General features: G+C 45.7%; 1 protein-coding gene across 2 annotated transcripts in view; it reads right to left on the bottom strand.

The window, feature by feature from the left end:
* Window positions 1-9,536, bottom strand: part of Glra1 (glycine receptor alpha 1) — an 86,446-nt gene extending 76,910 nt beyond the window's left edge. For both annotated transcript variants that reach the window (XM_005350040.3, XM_005350041.3), the window contains exon 1: window positions 8,589-9,536. In XM_005350040.3, coding sequence (XP_005350097.1) covers window positions 8,589-8,644 — 56 coding nt within the window. In that variant the 5' untranslated portion in view covers window positions 8,645-9,536. The remainder of the gene's footprint in view (window positions 1-8,588) is intronic.
* Window positions 9,537-16,845: the final 7,309 nt, after the last annotated feature.

The raw sequence follows: 16,845 nt of genomic DNA, 5'->3' as shown, positions 1-16,845 counted from the left end.
TCCCCTCTCCTCTCTTCTACTCTCCTCTTCTCTCCTTTCCTCTTCTCGCCTCCTCTTTCCTTTCCCTCTATACCCCAGACTGTCCTGGAACTTACTATGTAGTCCAGGTTGGACTCCATATTTCATGGTCATGCTCCTGCCTCAGCTTTCCAAATGCTGGGGTTACAGACACTCCCCTTTGTGGTCCCCGGTAGAGAGGAGAGGCTGCTAGCTTGCTAACCACAACAGCTCCCCAGGGATGTGACTCTGAGAGATTAAAATGTCAGGGTGGTGATTTCTAAGCCAGGAGATCTGGCTTCTCTCTAGCACTGGAATGTCTAGAAAAGAAATGTGTGCATGTATCCTCTGATTAAAATGATTGAGAGGGACCAGTGAGAGGGCCCAGGTGGTGAAAGTGCTTCCCACCAGGCCTGACAACTCGAGTTTGACCCATGAGACCCACATGGTGAGTGGAGAGAACAGATTCTTGCAAGTTGCCCCATGACCTCTACATCCAGTACCGTGGCATATGCATGTTTGCACACACATGTGTGCACACAAAATAAAAATTGTAATTGTTTTAAAAACAATTAAGAAAAAGGGGAAGAATGCCTAATAAATAAATAACAGCTAAAGAGTAAATAATATGGCTCCTAACTCCAAGGCTGGTTGGGAAATTCTTAGTTTTCTTATCCCAAGGTTGCACCCACCCCAGCCCCATTGTGTAGACCAGGTTGGTTTTGAACTCATATCCCGTCTCTTTCAGCCTCCCCAGTGCTAGGATTATAGACATACATCACAGCACCTGGCTTTCACAGAATGGGAGGACTACCAGCTTGATGCCATCCCGGAGATGTGAATCAGTGTGGTGAATTAGCAGCCAGTGTTTGAATCTTGGCTCAACCTCGCCTTTACCCTGTGATTATCATCCAGGTTTCTTGCATTACTCAAAGGCCCATGATGTTTCTCCTCTAAGCCTCAGTTCTCTGAGCTCTGGAATAGAGTTAGGTACCATTGTCTTAAGTCTTTTTAAGGTGACTGAACGACCGGGCAGCTTACTCTGCAAACTGAGGTGCTACTGCAGGAGCCGGCAGCTTGCCGCAGTCCTTTGGAGCTGGGGAGGGTTGCAGAAAGGAACACATTGCAATAAACACACACGTTCAAAAGCCAGGAGAACAGAGCAGTAGCTCTCATGGGTATGAGGTAGTGACAGACTCCCTGGAAAGGAGGACAAATTAAAAGGGTGCAGAAAGAAGGATATGGTCCTGAGGTCAGACCAATGATGGGGTTATGCAGAGCCTCCTGAACCTCTGGGAGTCCCAAGCAAGGCTCTAGGGTTGAGAGTATCAGGTGCTCAGGAAGATGGGTGAGTGAGATTTTATCTATCCTCTGGGGTTCCTTCTGACATCAGGTCCACTCCTCCTTCAGTCCCAGATGCTCATTGCTGTGTCTGACGGCCTTTGGGGCCAGGATAGCATTCCCATCCCTTGATACCTCTCTCTGTCTGCATCCTCTCACAGTGCAGGTCTGGTGTGTGAGTGGGAGCTGATGGTGTACCAGGGTTCAGGGACTGCATCGCCATCTCAGGTGGGGCTGGCTGCCCAGGAGAAGAAGGGAGAACACAGTGGCATCATCAGGCACACAGGCTTTGCAGACAACATGGTGAAGAAGTCTGGGGAAAGGTGCGTTACTGACGGTTTGGGGAGCCCTGTCCCTGCTTGTTTGTATTTTCCTTCCCCCCCCCTGCAAAGTGGAAGAGCTTCTTCACACATGGCCACAGTCAGGATGCCCTAAGGTCTTGCTACTCCCACTTCCTATCCACGTAAGCCTCTGTGTCGTGAGAGGTCTTCCAGGAAGACTGACTCCTATGCCCCAGATCTCAGAAACTGCATCTTCGCAAGACCCTTGGCACTTGCTATGTGCCGAAAATTTGAAAAACTTCAGCTTAAAAAGTCTTTTTGAGCACTTCAGTCTTTGGTCCCATCCCAGGAGAGCCTGATTCTGTAGCCTGATTGGGTACCTGCATTTTACTTTTACAATGTTGCTACTTTGTGGCACTAGGGACCCTATTCAGCATTTCATCCTAGGGAGGTACTCTACCACCGAGCCACTTTCCACTCCCAACTATTTAATTTTTTAAAGCTACCTTTAATTATGTTTGATTGACATGTGCAAATCTGTGCATCTGTGTACATCTGTGTGCACTGGTGAGGTTATCTCCACCGTCAGTCCCCACATCTCTCCATCACTTCCAGCACTGACTTCACGTGTTATTATTTGGTAATCATACCCTTTCTGTAAACTCGAACCTCTCAAGTTCTTGGGAACTGTCTCTTTAGTAAGCCCTTCTCAACTAGGCTTGACAGATCAGATTCTAAGTCTGCTCAGAACTCATGCTGCTTCAGATTCCTTGGCTCCGAGGGACAGTGTGACCCCCTGGAGTGAACACGTATCAGATATGAGGATGCAGCTCCTGAGCATGGGACTGGACTTGGGTGTCCTGTGGGCATCCCTCACACATGAGGCAAGAGAGAGGACTGCTGCCTGCTTCATGGCCGAGATTCCCAATTGTCAGCAGCATCCCGTTAAGATGGTAAACTCATTTGGTAATAGATTCTACAAAGCAGGCAGACTCAAAGGCTGAGAGTGGTAATCTAATTGTGCCGAATTAGCTTCAGACAATATCAACTTCAGGAAGCCACAAAGGGATCTTTAAACACCATTTCAAAAGCTTTGGTGCCCCCTGGCACCCCTCCTAAGAGATCACATTCCAAAGCCAGGCTCTGTGTGGCTAACCACCCCCCCACCAGCATCCAGCCACTGTTCCCTGCTCACTGCTTTCTCAATGAAGTTGCTGGCACCCCGTTGTGTCTTTGGTTGTGTGCTAGGCTTCACAGGGAGTGGGGTTGCAGGAAGCAGTTGGAGTTCAGGGCAGGGAGATCCTAAGTGACAGGAACAGCAACTGTGACTGTGGCTTTATTTGCCGTCTGGTAAATTTTCTGCTAGGTCCTTCTGGTGCATTCTGAAGCCCTTTTCCTTTCTTAAATGCAGGTTTTTTTTTTTTTAAAAATATAATTAGGGTGGCTTCCTTTTAATAATCATTTGCTACATTGTGTGTGTAGGTTCATTGCCTAATTTAGTTATTATCCTATCTATTTTGGAAAATGAGAAAAATACCATGGAGTATGTGCTCTTGGCCTGATTTAGCGCCCACAAATTTTAGGAGGCAATTTGGGAGTTAGAACAAGAAGTGCGTGTGAGGGGTGTAAGCATTGTCAAGGTTGTCTCTGGCCTGCATTTCATCTATTCTTTTGCAGAAAATCACCCGCAATCTCATCATCTATAGAAGTGGGAATTTCTATATCACCCTGGCAGGTAGATTTCCATTCCCTGCTTTTCCCCCTCCTCTGAATGTCATGACCACTATAGCAGCTCCTGCACCATTCAATAAAGATTCCAGAAAGTTCTTCATTCCCTTGAGCCAGAATTTCTGTGTGCATTAAAAATAAATCTATTCTTCTTTTGCAGTCGCATAGGCTAAATCAAATCTAATGTTTCTCAATGTGGAGGCCGCGGGTACATCAGAGGTACTGGCAATCTTAAGGAGGACTTGGAATCTCCTTAAAATGTTTCAAAGACTGTAGCCAACTGGGTTCTTACCTCTGCCCAAACCATGCGGGCTGACAGGGAAGCACCACAGGTTCTTAGCAGTGTTTCATCTTAAGTAGACTTGGCGAGGGGTATTGCTTGTGCTGTGGTAGTTGGGGAGTGCCTGACAGTTGTATATTCTTTTGACTAATGGTAATGGGTGGATAAGGCAAGGATGGGTTTAGTAAACAGCTAAAAAAATAGGCTTTATATGTGTATGCATGGGGGTGGGGTAAGTGTTTAACAGTTGTTACAGAAAGTAGAGAACCTTTGCCTTTCTCCCCAGTCTTTCAGATGAAGGTAGTGGTGGGGCGTCATGCATCTCAGCACGCCGAACATTTCCTGGGATGGGAAGGTAGGCGTTTATAGTCTTTGTCAGTCATCACGTCCTTCTTAGGGGACCTGTTCAAAGAGGGAAGGAGCTGGCTGAGGGCCTCAATCTTTTCTGACTTCTGGGTCTGGGAGCAGCTGGGAACAGCTGTTATTATTATTATTTTGGTAATAGCTGAGATACACTGCAATCACTTTAACCCAATCTGTACTGTCACGGGGAAAGCCTGGGGAAAAGGTCATTGCCAACAGGAACAGCTAAAAATAATTTTTGAGAGTGTGATTGGCGGAGCACTTTCATTTTACAGGTGGGCAAAGTGAGACCCAGAAGGGTCACAGAGTCTTCTCAAGGTCATGTTACTATAGCTCAATTCCAGATCTCAGGTCTGCTGCGGCTGAGGCCATACTAAAAAACCCGCAGAAGCGTCTCGAGCTGGGCAGACAGGAGACAGTACCATCCATCTTAAAAATCATTTTGGCTTCTGCCAGCTGATGAAGGAAATAAAGTTAATGACATCCACATTAGTGTGATGCTGTCATAGGCCCTGTACGGGCTGCCTGGAGGTGAGCCCTGTAGACCCTCTGCTGCAAGGGAAAAGGCTTCTTTCTGCAGGAATGGCATGTGTCCCTGCGGAGTGCCCGGTTCTGAATGGGACACACAGTCACACAATTAGTCAATACCTGGTGAAGGGATGATGGCAGGGGAGCCACTGGGACTGGTTTATCCAGAGCCTTTGTGCAGATGGGGTCCTGTCTTTGCAAGTGGGTTGCTCAGAGCCTGAAGGGAACTTCTAATGGTTGGGTTTAGCAGTCTGACTTGATACTAGAGTAGCCACAAGGAGCCTTCCTATGGCTGTGCCGCAGAAGGAAGGCAGAGTTGGCTCTGGAAGTCAGAGCCCATGGATCAGAGCAGTTCTGCTCTCTCCATTGCCCCACATAGCTGCGGCCTTCATCAGACCATCTCAAAGATACATTTCTCATGAGTTCCTGGTAGGTCATTCCCAGCTTCTCAAATAATGCAGATGTTCTGTGGGGATTTATAATTCTATTTTATTGGCTTTAGGTCCCTGTCCAAACTGCCAAAATGACATTTCTTTCCCATCTTTCCAAAGTCGCCAGAGGACATTTTGGTTAGCCCTGAGGCAGAGTTGCTTCATGGGCTTAGTTCTTTAGATGAAAGCTCTTGAGTCATTTCAGAAACTTCTAGATGTGTTTTGCAATGCCCTCAGATATACTGGGCAGGACTCAGGCAGAACATAGCTGTTACCAGGGAGAAAGACCAAGGTGGTTGTCTGCCCTTCTTGGTAAGCTTGGGAACCTTTCCAAGGGGACATATCTCAGGAAAACTCATTTATCTGTCCATAGTGATAGAGAGATTAAACAATATTATTTACCATGGCCATTCTTGCCTTATAATTGATGGTAACATCTGAGTTTCAAAGTTTTGATCAGCTTTCTTAGCAAGTGATTGACACACAGAGGCTAAAACCTCAGCATAAGGCGTCATCGACTGCGATGGGAAATGGAAGAGGTGTTTAAGGAAAAGGTGGTGCTTTGTGGGAAAATCACTTAGTTTATGTCCCTCTGTATTTATCCCCCGCTGAAGCTCAAGCTAGGTTTCTTTCTGTTTCAGTGGGACATGCTGTGTATTCTACCAGGGGTTGTTCCCCCAGGCACACTCAACCTTTTTATTATTATGATTAGTGCATCAGAGCAGCTGATTACAAATCTGGTTATTTTTATTGTCATTTTTAAACTGGAGCAATCCTGCATCTTCTCACTGTACCCTGGGTTAGTTTGCAGTGTCTGGGGACTTTTTTGTTTGTCGTGATCAGGGAGAAAAGATGCTACTGGCACCAGACAGGCTGCTACAATGCACAGGGCAGACGTCATGACAAAGAATTACAAAGATCAAAATGCCAATAGTGCAGAGGCCGAAAAGCAGCCTCATAGATCATGTCTGTCTGAGTTATTGAGAAGGCAAGAAACTGTTGGGGTCATACTAGTCCCATCCTTGCTACAAGCCTCTGAAAGGACTCTGGGGGATCAAAGCCATGTTCCCTTTGATTTAAAGGTGGGTTGAAAGGAATGAGTTTCTGGTATTAAATAAATAAAGAAAAACTGCATATCAGTTTTAGCCCAAGTGGAGATGGGTCCCAACCTCCAAGTGACGCAAAATTTATATTATTGGATTACGGGGTGTCATGTATTAAATTAAGACTGTCAGACTGTTTGACACGAGAGCAGGAACTTCAGCCAAATTGCTTCCATGTTTTTGTGGGGACATGGCTGATGAGCACTGCAGCGCGGCTGGTCTCCTAGGACCCCAGTCTGCCTTTCCGATGCCTCCATTCACTCCCTGCATTGGTAGCGTGTGAGGCTCCAGCATCGCTCACGTCAGTTGTGTTTGTTTGTTTTGCTGTCAGTGTTGCTGTTTCGCTGGTTACACACAGATGCGGTGCAGTAGCACCTTGGATAGTGCCCTGGTGGCTCCCCAAGATTTTCAATAATTTCAAACAGGTGAGCAGCTGGCTTTACTTAATCTAAGAAGGGCTTGGACCCTGGGAATATACACCAGCTCATTCCAGCCCTCAGCCTGTCCCTTGGAAAGAAAGGCTAGTTATTTTCCTGTAACCTGCAAGGGGGCTGCTGGCCTCTGTTTACCCTAGATTCTAAGTCTGTTATAAGTCTTACCTAAAATTTACCCAAAGATGAAAGTATTATAGATGCAAATACCATTTGAGCAAGGACATATCTTGGTTAACCCACTTGTGATCCCTTTTTGCATCATCTATCTGGGGAATTGCCAAGGGTGTGAACGTTGACTCCTGAAACGAAGCAGCCGTCCTCCTGCTTTGATAGTGCCGCAGCACCAGCGTGATCCGGATCTCTCTAGTCATGCCCCTTGCTTCCTCAGAAGCACAGTGAGTTCTCGATCAAGTCCATTGCTGCTCATGTGTGCTTTCATCCGTAGAGGGGAAGGGAGACACAGTGATGGGCCACCACCCGTTCACTTGAGGAATTAACACAGCAGAGTCTCACCCCCATCTAAGCGATTACAATGCAGATTGTTTAGACCGATTCTCCTTTTCCTTTTTTACGAAAGCTCATGTCTGGGAGAGGGAAATCAAGGACTGCATCAGGAAAAGAGGAGTGGGGGTGGGTAGAGTGATAAGACACTTCTTGTCACTTCTCATGAACTGGAAAATCTCACAAGGTCCTGGAATGTTGGACTTGAGAAAATACTTGGCTATTTACTTTCTAAGCTATGACTGGGACAGTAGCATGCTAAAGAATTATTTTAAGATGGCATTAAAAGCTTTAGCAGTGGAGTAACCCTGGGAAAGGAGCAGACGTCTTGTCTTCATCATCTTGACAGAAAAAAAAAAAAAACACAAAGAGAGGCTCAAATTCAGAAACTGTTACTTCGGAGTGGGGGCCTCATCCATATCACCAACCAATGGATTAGTCAAACCAACAGCTCTTTGCCGTGTAATCAAATCATACTTATGTGCTCTTTTAGGATCAAAGAGGATCTTATTGGTGGTCGCATATGTTTTTAAAACAACCAGAGTGGGTTTTCTTTTCTTTTCTTTTTTAAAATGCCTATTAACAGACTTCAGTGGTAAAACACAAGAAGCAGACACGCAAGAACGAGGAAGATTAACGATCTCTGCAGAGCAGGGAAGAATATTTTTCAACTCATACAGATGGAATTTATCATCACCACCTCTGAAGATGGCATGATTTGCCCACTTACAAAAGGCCAATCTGTTTCAATACTTCCCAAAGATGTGATTTTTCACTTTTCACTAGGGCTAACACAAGAACGCTAGGCCTGTAAACAGAGAATTAGGAGTCAATGGAAGGGTATGGAGAGCCCAGTCATGGCAGCAGGGATAGGCCTTCATTCATAAATAAGAGCTGTCCTTTGGAGTAGGGGAGAGTCGGCCATAACAGAGTTTGGAAAGAAGTGTGGACCAGGGAGGATGGAGTCAAAGTTTTAAAAGGAAAATATTTCTCAGTGTCTATTCGCAAATAGGCCCGATCTGCACTTAAATTTGGGCTTTGCAAGCTGAAGTCATAACTGCGTTATCCTCCCCTAACTCCAAACCACAGGAACCCTGACACTCCTCCCCCAAGAAAAACAACCAAAAGGGAGACAGAATGCTCTGTTTTGTGCCCAGCCAGTCCAACTGCAACCTTCCGCGTCACCACTAGTTGTCACTTCGCTCCCAGACGGGAGACCCGGGATTTCCAGCACTGCGGTTTGAGAGAATGCGGTCCCAATTAAACTAAAAAAACTCGTAAAGCTTTCCTTTAAGTCCTCAGCCGAGTAAAGGGTAACGAGAAGAGGGGCCAGAGGGCGAGTATCGGGGGAAGTGTAACAGTCAGATAGACAGACAAACCGCAAGAAACAGGCAAACCGCTGCTGGAGCAGCCACTGTCTGGGACCTACACGCACCAGCCAGACACCCTGCGGGTGGAGGGGGGGAGGGGAATGGAAAGGCCTTCAGCACACAGTACCCCCTCCCCAACTGATGAGGCCACGGTAGAGTCAGCCTCTTTACACCACCTGAACCCCGTTTGCACCATAAGGATAGTCGTGGTCGGTATAGGAAATCGCGTACCTGAAGAATACAATGGTCTCCCAAAGGTAGAATCGCAGAGTGTTGAAGCTGTACATTTTCTAATTCTTGTGCTGTAAAGTCCACGAGTTATGGGGATGCAAAAATGTTTCCGATGGTCACCGAGGAAGCCAGAGAGCGCCTCTGGGGAAAATAATCCAGATGTTTAAAGAAGCTAGGGAGTAGAGGGACAAGGTGGCAGAGCCCGGGGAGAATTGCAGCCAGGCGGCTTGGGCACCGCGGACAGCGGCGGCCGTGCAGGTTCAGCACCACGGAGAGCGTCCAGCCCGGCTGCGGGCGGGAAGAGCGCTGCTGATGCTCAACTCGCTGGAGGCTCCCTGCGGCGCTGGGAGGCACTCTTGGGGGTGGGTATATTTTCTTCTTTTCTTTTCTTTTTTTCCTTTTCTTTTTTTTAACCCTTGATTTTATGTCGAGATGTCCAGCTTCATGCAAGCAAGAAATCCGTGGGGATCAGAGTCCTGGCCTCGGACCCTTAGACCTGGCTGGCATCTTCTTTCTGGCCCTGGGCTGGCCCGAGGGGTTGTAGGGGTTGTGTGTGCGTGTGTGTGTGTGTGGGAGGGAGGTGGAGCAGGTGATGGTGCTGGCTTCAGTTAGATGTCGGAGAGTGTGCCAGGCTGGCGCATCGCAACCGAGTCCCGGAATCTCGTTCTTCTGCCTCTGTTCGAGTCTGCTGTTGCCTTGCAGTTCGCGTTCTCTGGTCCCCGCCGAAGAAGTTGGGATTGCTGCAGGAAAGGTGTCCCATTGCTTTGGGGCTGCAGGTGCAATAGAGCCCACCACAACTTTCAGGGGCCGCTGGGGTCCATGGCTTCCCAGCAGGGCTCAGAATCCCAAGCTTTCAGGGGCATGTCGGGTTTCTGAGCTCGCGCATCTTCTGGCTTTCAGATCTTCAGACTTTCTTACTGCATTAATTTAACAAACTGGCGGCATAGAGCATGGGGGGGGGCAAGGGCCGACGGGAGGGGGTGGAGAGGGGAAAATGGGGGGAAAAACTCCTTAGAAGCTTCAAACCCTCCCACTCGAGGTGTTCATTGGCCCGCGGCTGCGAAAACCATATCTTCTCCTCAGGTTCGGCCAATTGTGTGTTAGGCTCTGGGTTGAATTTAACCCTTGAAGTGCTGGTAGCGACCAGCTTCCTGCACTTCCCAGGCCCCAGTGTCTTTGCAGGTCTTCTGTTACTCCAGGGAGGTCACAAAATTCATCTTTTAAAAGACTGCAGTCTTTTTTAAAAATTTTAACTTTGATTTTTTTTTTCTTAAAAAAGAAAATAGTTTCTTGTAAGTGAAACACCACGAATCCCAGTCCAGATGTGCTCAGGGGACTCAGTGTATCATTTAAAAAGGCTCACTTGGAACCAGAACCCTCAAGTTCTTTAAAGTGTGGAAGCTATAACATTTGGGCCCAGAAGATGTAGAAAAATGTCTGGTGGACAGAGTAACTCTCCTTCCAGGGTCACTGTGGTAGGAAAAATTCAGGAAAAAACACAAAACAAACAAACAAAAAAACCAAACCAACAACAACTTAGTTTCTAGGGACAAAAGGGAGCTGAGCTGCCTGGTCTCTTTTGAGAAAGACAGAAGTCACACTCCTCCATAGGAACCAAAGATCCATCATTCAGGCTGGGAAACTGGACTCCGGGTGAACAGCAGAGGCAGGGAGCGCATGCACAGATCCTGTTCCCGTGTTGCTCACCTTCCTCTCATTTCCTTTCACCCGTCTTCCTCTGTTTCTCTACCTTATCTGACTCTCCGGAATGAGATATACATTTCACTGTTAAGCCCATCTGGGGAGGTAGAGTTAATCAGATTTTCTCCCAGCCAGGGGACTTTAGTGGATTAATAGCCTCTGCAGGATTTTCTGGCCCGCTGGAACTAGCTGGGACTCTGGGGGCTCTCCCTTCCAATGCTGCTAAGAGAGGACGAGCCTTCCTTTACCCAGCATATTCAGGAAGTCCTTTCTTAGGGTAATAGTTCCCACATCTCTGTTCTCTGCAAGCTTAGCTCTTTCCCAGCTCAGGGCCAGACCAGCAGAACCCCTCTCTCCAGTACTGTAGAAGTATGTGCCAAAGGGACTCTCATGATTTCCCCATACCAGGGTTCCCAAAATGTTTTCAGTAGTGACTGAAAAGGAGATTTGCTATCGATAGTGGGTGCTCATGAATCTGATACAAATGTCTATGAAGATGCACCATATTGAATATATACATGTAATTATGTAGCATATGTAATCAAAAGCTGACCGTTATCAGCACACCAGCAGATACCCCACATGGCCTCATTGCTCTCTAGTCACACCTTAAGGTAAATATCATTGTCTTTGCTCATGTGTTTGTGTGCATATATGTGTGTGCTCTTGAGAGTGAAGTTATTCTCTCTCTCTCTCTCTCTCTCTCTCTCTCTCTCTCTCTCTCTCTCTCTTCCTCTCTCTTTTCAGACAGTCTAATTATGTTGCCTTGACTGGCATAGAACTGGAACCAGATATGTAGACCAGGCTGGCCTCAAACTCACAGAGATTTACCTGTTTCTGCCTCCTGAGTACCGGGACCAAAATCTCGCACCACCATGCCTGGCCTAATAAGTGTGTGTACTCCCATGTGAATCATTTTGATTTGTGTTCTGCATTAATCTGAAGTTAACCTGAAGTGTTTATTTGTGTTTGTATATTTCTGTTTGCAATCGGTTTCTGTCCAGATAGGCACATATGTTGATATATTTCTATATGTATGTATATGCCACATACATGTCTCAACAAGAGTCATTGTGGTGCGCCAGAGACATTAAAACAAGTAACAAGTCAGCAACTGTATCCCAGCCACAGCAGGCTAGGAAACACATGCACAGTCAGATATGCATGCAATATCTAACACTTTCTTTCACTCCTCCCATGATGGAAGTGTGTGTGTGTGTGTGTGTGTGTGCATGTGTGTGTATGTTGTTGCTGTTGGTGAGTGTGAATATTTCCCAGCTTGTGGTAAGAGAAGAGAGTGATTATGGCACAAAAGAGGAGTACTTGTGTTTTTGACGGGTTTCTGTTTGTGTGAGGCTGATAACATTCATTCAGTCACACAGATGAGTATGCCTCAAGCATAGGATAAACAGTGGTCTGAACTCCTGGGATAGGCAGCTGCTTCAGAGACTAGTAAGAAAGCCAGAGAGCCAAGGGTCTGTCCAGTTTATTTTTTCAAAGAAACAACTCTTTGGTTGATTTTGTATATTTTTTTATTCTCAATTTCATCCTAAGCATAAATGGATGGGACAATGGGAACATAAAAATTTCTGAACAGTCAAGGAAATGATCGACAGAGTTCACAGACAATCCACAGAAGGGTGGAAAATCTTTACCATGCACCCCTCAGACAAGAGGTTGCTATCCAGAGCTGTTCACAAAGAATCACAGAAAATAAATCCCAAGGAAATAAAACTACAAATCGACAGATGGATGAATATCTGACCAGGCTGTTTTCAAAAAGGAGGAACACAAATGGCCAATAACTATTTTAAAAGCTGTTAGTGGTATACAAATTAAAACTACTTTTAGACAGGAGGCAGAGGCAGGCAGATCCCTGTGATTTCGAGGCCAGTGTGGTCTACAGAGTGAGTTCCAGGACAGGCTCCAAAGCTATACAGAGAAATCCTGTCTCGAAAACTAGAAAACAAAGCAAAACAAACAAGAAACTACTTTTAGATACTACCTCATCCCAGTCAAAATAACTGTCATCAACAACCCTGCCAACAAATATTGGAGAGGATGTGGAGAGAAAAGAACCCTTATTCATTCTTGTTGGGGTGTGTGAGTTCATACAGCTTTTGTGGAAATCACTCTTGAGACTTTTTTAAAAATTAAAAATAGAACTATCATGTGACTCAACTATTTTACTCTTGGACACATACCCAGAGAATTTGGTACCCTACCACAGAGGGTACCTTGTGTTTGTTGTTCACTAGCCAAGAATTGGAATCATCCTAGATGCCCATCAACCGATGAATGGTTAATGAAAATTATATATATATATATATAATCTCAAAACTTGTTCACTGACCACTATGCATGAGCTATACCATGTGTGTGCCCCCACACTTGCACCTCCTCTCACACAAATAAAATAATAAAACATGTAATACAATTTTAAAGAAGAAGAAAGTTAAGGAGTTTATAGTAACATGGAGATAGGTTTTATTAAATATTTATTTATTTACTTATTTATTATGTATTCAACATTCTGTCTGTGTGTATGTCTGCAGGCCAGAAGAGAGCACTAGAGCCCATTACAGATGGTTTGTGAGCCACCATGTGGTTGCTGGGAACTGAACTCAGGACCTTTGGAAGAGCAGGCAATGCTCTTAACCTCTGAGCCATCTCTCCAGCCCGGAGATATGTTTTTATATGAGGCAACCAGATCAGGGAATGTTCTGAAAGAAGACGTATGAACATCTGTTGAAGAAATGAGGACTGAGACAGAAGAGAGTTTTCCAGGTGAGGGCAAAAGCTGCAGGGAGACGAAGGAAGGAGGGCTATATTAGAGTGTGCAAATCCCTGATCCAGTGGGCCTAAGGGGAGAGGGGCAGAGAGACTTTGGGGCTAGACTACTTCTAGTCCCCGGGGATTAGTATTACCTCCTGGATAAGGACTTTGAGTTTTACTTAATTGAGGTAGGAAGTCACTGGAGTGTGTGTGCGTGCGTGCGCGCGTGTGTGTGCACGCTCATGTACGCATGCATGAGCATCCTTGCGTGTGCATGTTTTTCTGCGTGAATTCTATGTGATGGATTTGTGTGTGTGCCTATGTGAACCAAAGCAGGAGATACTCATCAGGAACAACTGAAAATATTCTTCTTAGTGACTGGCCTTTTGTTCAAGTGTTTATGTACAGAAAGGAAAAATTAATCCAGAGAGATTAATCAACTTCCCCTTAGACCAGTAGCAGTTGGCAGAACATGAGGAACTTAACTGTAGCTAAAAAAAAAATCTTCCCAGTGCTCTTGTTTCAACTAAGAGGAAGGACATACAGAAAAAGGATCAAAGCAATCTAGAAGGGAAGGGATTCTACCTGGATTATTAATGATATACAGATAAATACTATGTATTTAGAAAATGGACTTAATACTCTTACCGTAGCAAACAGCTTAGTTTGGCCTGGCTTACCTTAGGCATGCGCAGAACTCTTACATTTGCCTATAGTTGGGCTACATTATTAAGCATAATGCTCATTTTATTGTAGCCTGTATACACACACACACACACACACACACACACACACACACACACACACACACACACACACACCACCCCATAGGAGGTGCTCAGTAAATAATTCCTGCAGGAATGAGTGAATAAATAATTGAAAGAAAAATAAAAAGTTTCAGGCAGAGGCTTTAAAGAGAGGGGAAATGAGTGTTAATCAGGTGAGATTTGCCATCATGTGCCACCTGGTATTAACAGTGGGTGTGTAGTGACTGGCTGTGCCCACACTGCCCTGAGAGGCACCGTTGACATTCTGTTAATTAAAAATGAAACAAAATAGAGCCTAGGCAGGTGATCCGGAGGCTGACAGTGTTTGCTGCTCTTATAGAGGACCTGAGTTTGGTTCCTAGTACCCATGTTCAGTGTGGCACATAAACCACCTGTAATGCCAGCTCCAGGGGATCTGCTGCCCCCTTTTGGCTTCTGAGGGCACCTGCATGAACTGGGGCACATACAGGCAAGCAGACGCACATATCTGTACATTTATATACACATAAAAAAAACCAGGCATGGTGATGGATGACTTAATTCCAATACTCGGAAGGTAGAGGTAGGATGATCTCTGTGAGTTCAAGGCCAGCCTGGTTTACACATGAGTTCCATACCAGCCAGGGCTACAAAGTGAAACTCTGCCTTAAAAAAGAGAGGACCCCAGGACTCCTTGGAAACTCTCGGTGGCACCAGGTCTCTGTTCTGAGGCGCAGCTGCTTTCAGTACCTCTGGTACTACCAGAGCACTGATTAGGTACTCAGGGCTCAGCGAAGCAGAATGACTGACTTGTCTAGCTCTCAGAACTGTACAGGGATGTGTCTGAACGCTGCATTCCAAAGCCTAGAGTGAGGGAAGAGAACGAGGCTCTGCAAGGAGGAAATGAATGCCTGCTATCAACGCAGATCAGACCCGGGCTTCCTGCCCCAGCAGCTTGACACCCACATGAGACCACGCATTATCTTCCGAGACCTCATTTCCATGCTCCCTCAGCCGCCTCGCTCCTTTCTTCTCTGCCTGGCTTTAACTCTTATTTCATCTTTATTCACTCGGTTCTTCTTGCTCAGCCTCTTATCTCTTAGAGTTTCCACAAGGACTTTGCGTATTACGGAGTCTTGGCAGAGGATACAACTTTTTTTTTTTCTCTGAGTCTGTTCTTTCACTTGAGTTCAATTATTTGTTTTTTAAAAAAAATGAATGTATTTGACTTCATTTGAGTGTGATACTATATTGAGGTTGTTTCCCCCTTTAGCCAGTGTTTACTGAGGTTTTTCTTTCGTGTGTGTGTGTGTGTGTGTGTGTGTGTGTGTGTGCCAGGAGCTGTGTAAAATGGTAGCAGAATAGTGTTCATTCACTTGAAAGGAGAGGGTTCAGAAAGAGACACTTGCAGGTCATATTTTAAAATGACTTGAAGGCCAGGCATGATAATTCTTGACCACAATCCCAGCACTGTGGATGCCAACACAGGAGGACTGCTAGTTCAAGGCTAGCCTGGGCTACTTTATTAGTTACTTCACTTGTCATTCTACGTACCTGAAAAAAAGCAGCTTAAGGGAGGAAGGACTCATTCTGACCCACAGTTTAAGAAGGGATGTGGCATCATGGTGGAGAAGGTGTAGCTACAGGCTGCTCCATGGCAGCGGGACTGTGAGGCTGCTTGTTCACATCTCAGGGGGTCAGGAAGCAGAGAAAGGGAGGGTGCTGATACTTAGCTGATGCTCTATTCTCTGCCTTTTATTTCCTAAAATGTCCATGGATGGTACTACTTATATCCAGGGTAGGTCTTTTTTCCTCAACTAATCCTCTCCAGAAATGCCCCCTCCCCCTGGCACACTCAAAGTACATCTCATTAATGTCATAGGCGTTTCTTGGTGGTGTGAGTGGTTTTTGTTTTTTTTTTTTGAGACAGGGTCTCGTTATGTAGGCATGGTCTGGCACTTGCTATGTAGACCAGGTTGGCCTTTGATTCACAGAGATTGCTTGCCTGTGTCTGCTACATGCTAGGAATGCAGGTGTGAGCCACTATGCATGACTTTGAATGCATTTCCCCCTTTTCTTGAGACAGGGTTTCTCTGTGTAGCTTTGAATGTCCTGGAACTCACTCCATAGACTAGGCTGGCTTAAAACTCACAGGGATCCACCTGCCTCTACCTCTCAAATTCTGGGATTAAAGGTGTGCACCACCACCACCTGACTGAATGCATTTCTTAACCCAATCTAATGGACAATGAAGATTAACTATGGCAGCCTCACAGCAAGTTACAGGCCAGCTTTGGCTACATCGTCAGCACAGACAAGCAAACTGTCAACAAATCACCTCTTAAAATTGAATACACAGGAGGAACATTTAATGAGAGTAAGGTAATTAGCGAGAGGTGGAAGAGGGGAGAAGAGAGGGCAATGAAATGAATATCCACAAAATACTTCCTTTATTTTGTATTCCAATTATTAGTAAGGGGCTGAGGAGATGGCACAGTTGGTAAATTCCTGCTGCACAAGCATGAGGACCTGAGTTCAAATCCCCAGCATCCACATGAAGTTGAGTACTGTGGTTCAGGTTTAAATCCTAGTGCTAGGAGGTAAGAGTAGAAGAGACAAAATGGATCCCCAGAGTTCATTGGCCACCCAGTCTAGCCAATTAGTGAGCTCCATCAGGTTCAGTGAGAGACCCTGTCTCAAAAAATAAGACGAAGAGACAGATATCATCTGATGCTGACCTCTGGTCTTTGCATGCTTGCACACACATGTGTACATACCCAATATGAACATGTACATATACTGCACACAATTTAATTAGATTGAAGTACATAATATATGTGTTCCTTTTTAAGAATTATTTATAAGACAAGAATTGCCATATCACTCTATAGAACACAGCCATCCCCCTCCAGTCTGTCTCGAATCTAACCCCTGACTGTTCCCTGCTCACACACACCAGCCCTGCCGTCCCCTGCTCACACACACCAGCCCTGATGTCCCCTGCTCACACACACCAGCCCTGCCGTCCCCTGCTC

The sequence above is a fragment of the Microtus ochrogaster genome, chromosome 7, assembly GCF_000317375.1.
Source record: "Microtus ochrogaster isolate Prairie Vole_2 chromosome 7, MicOch1.0, whole genome shotgun sequence".
NCBI lineage: Eukaryota > Metazoa > Chordata > Mammalia > Rodentia > Cricetidae > Microtus > Microtus ochrogaster.
Note: the sequence above shows the minus strand (reverse complement) of the source record. Positions and strands in the feature narration are given on the sequence as shown.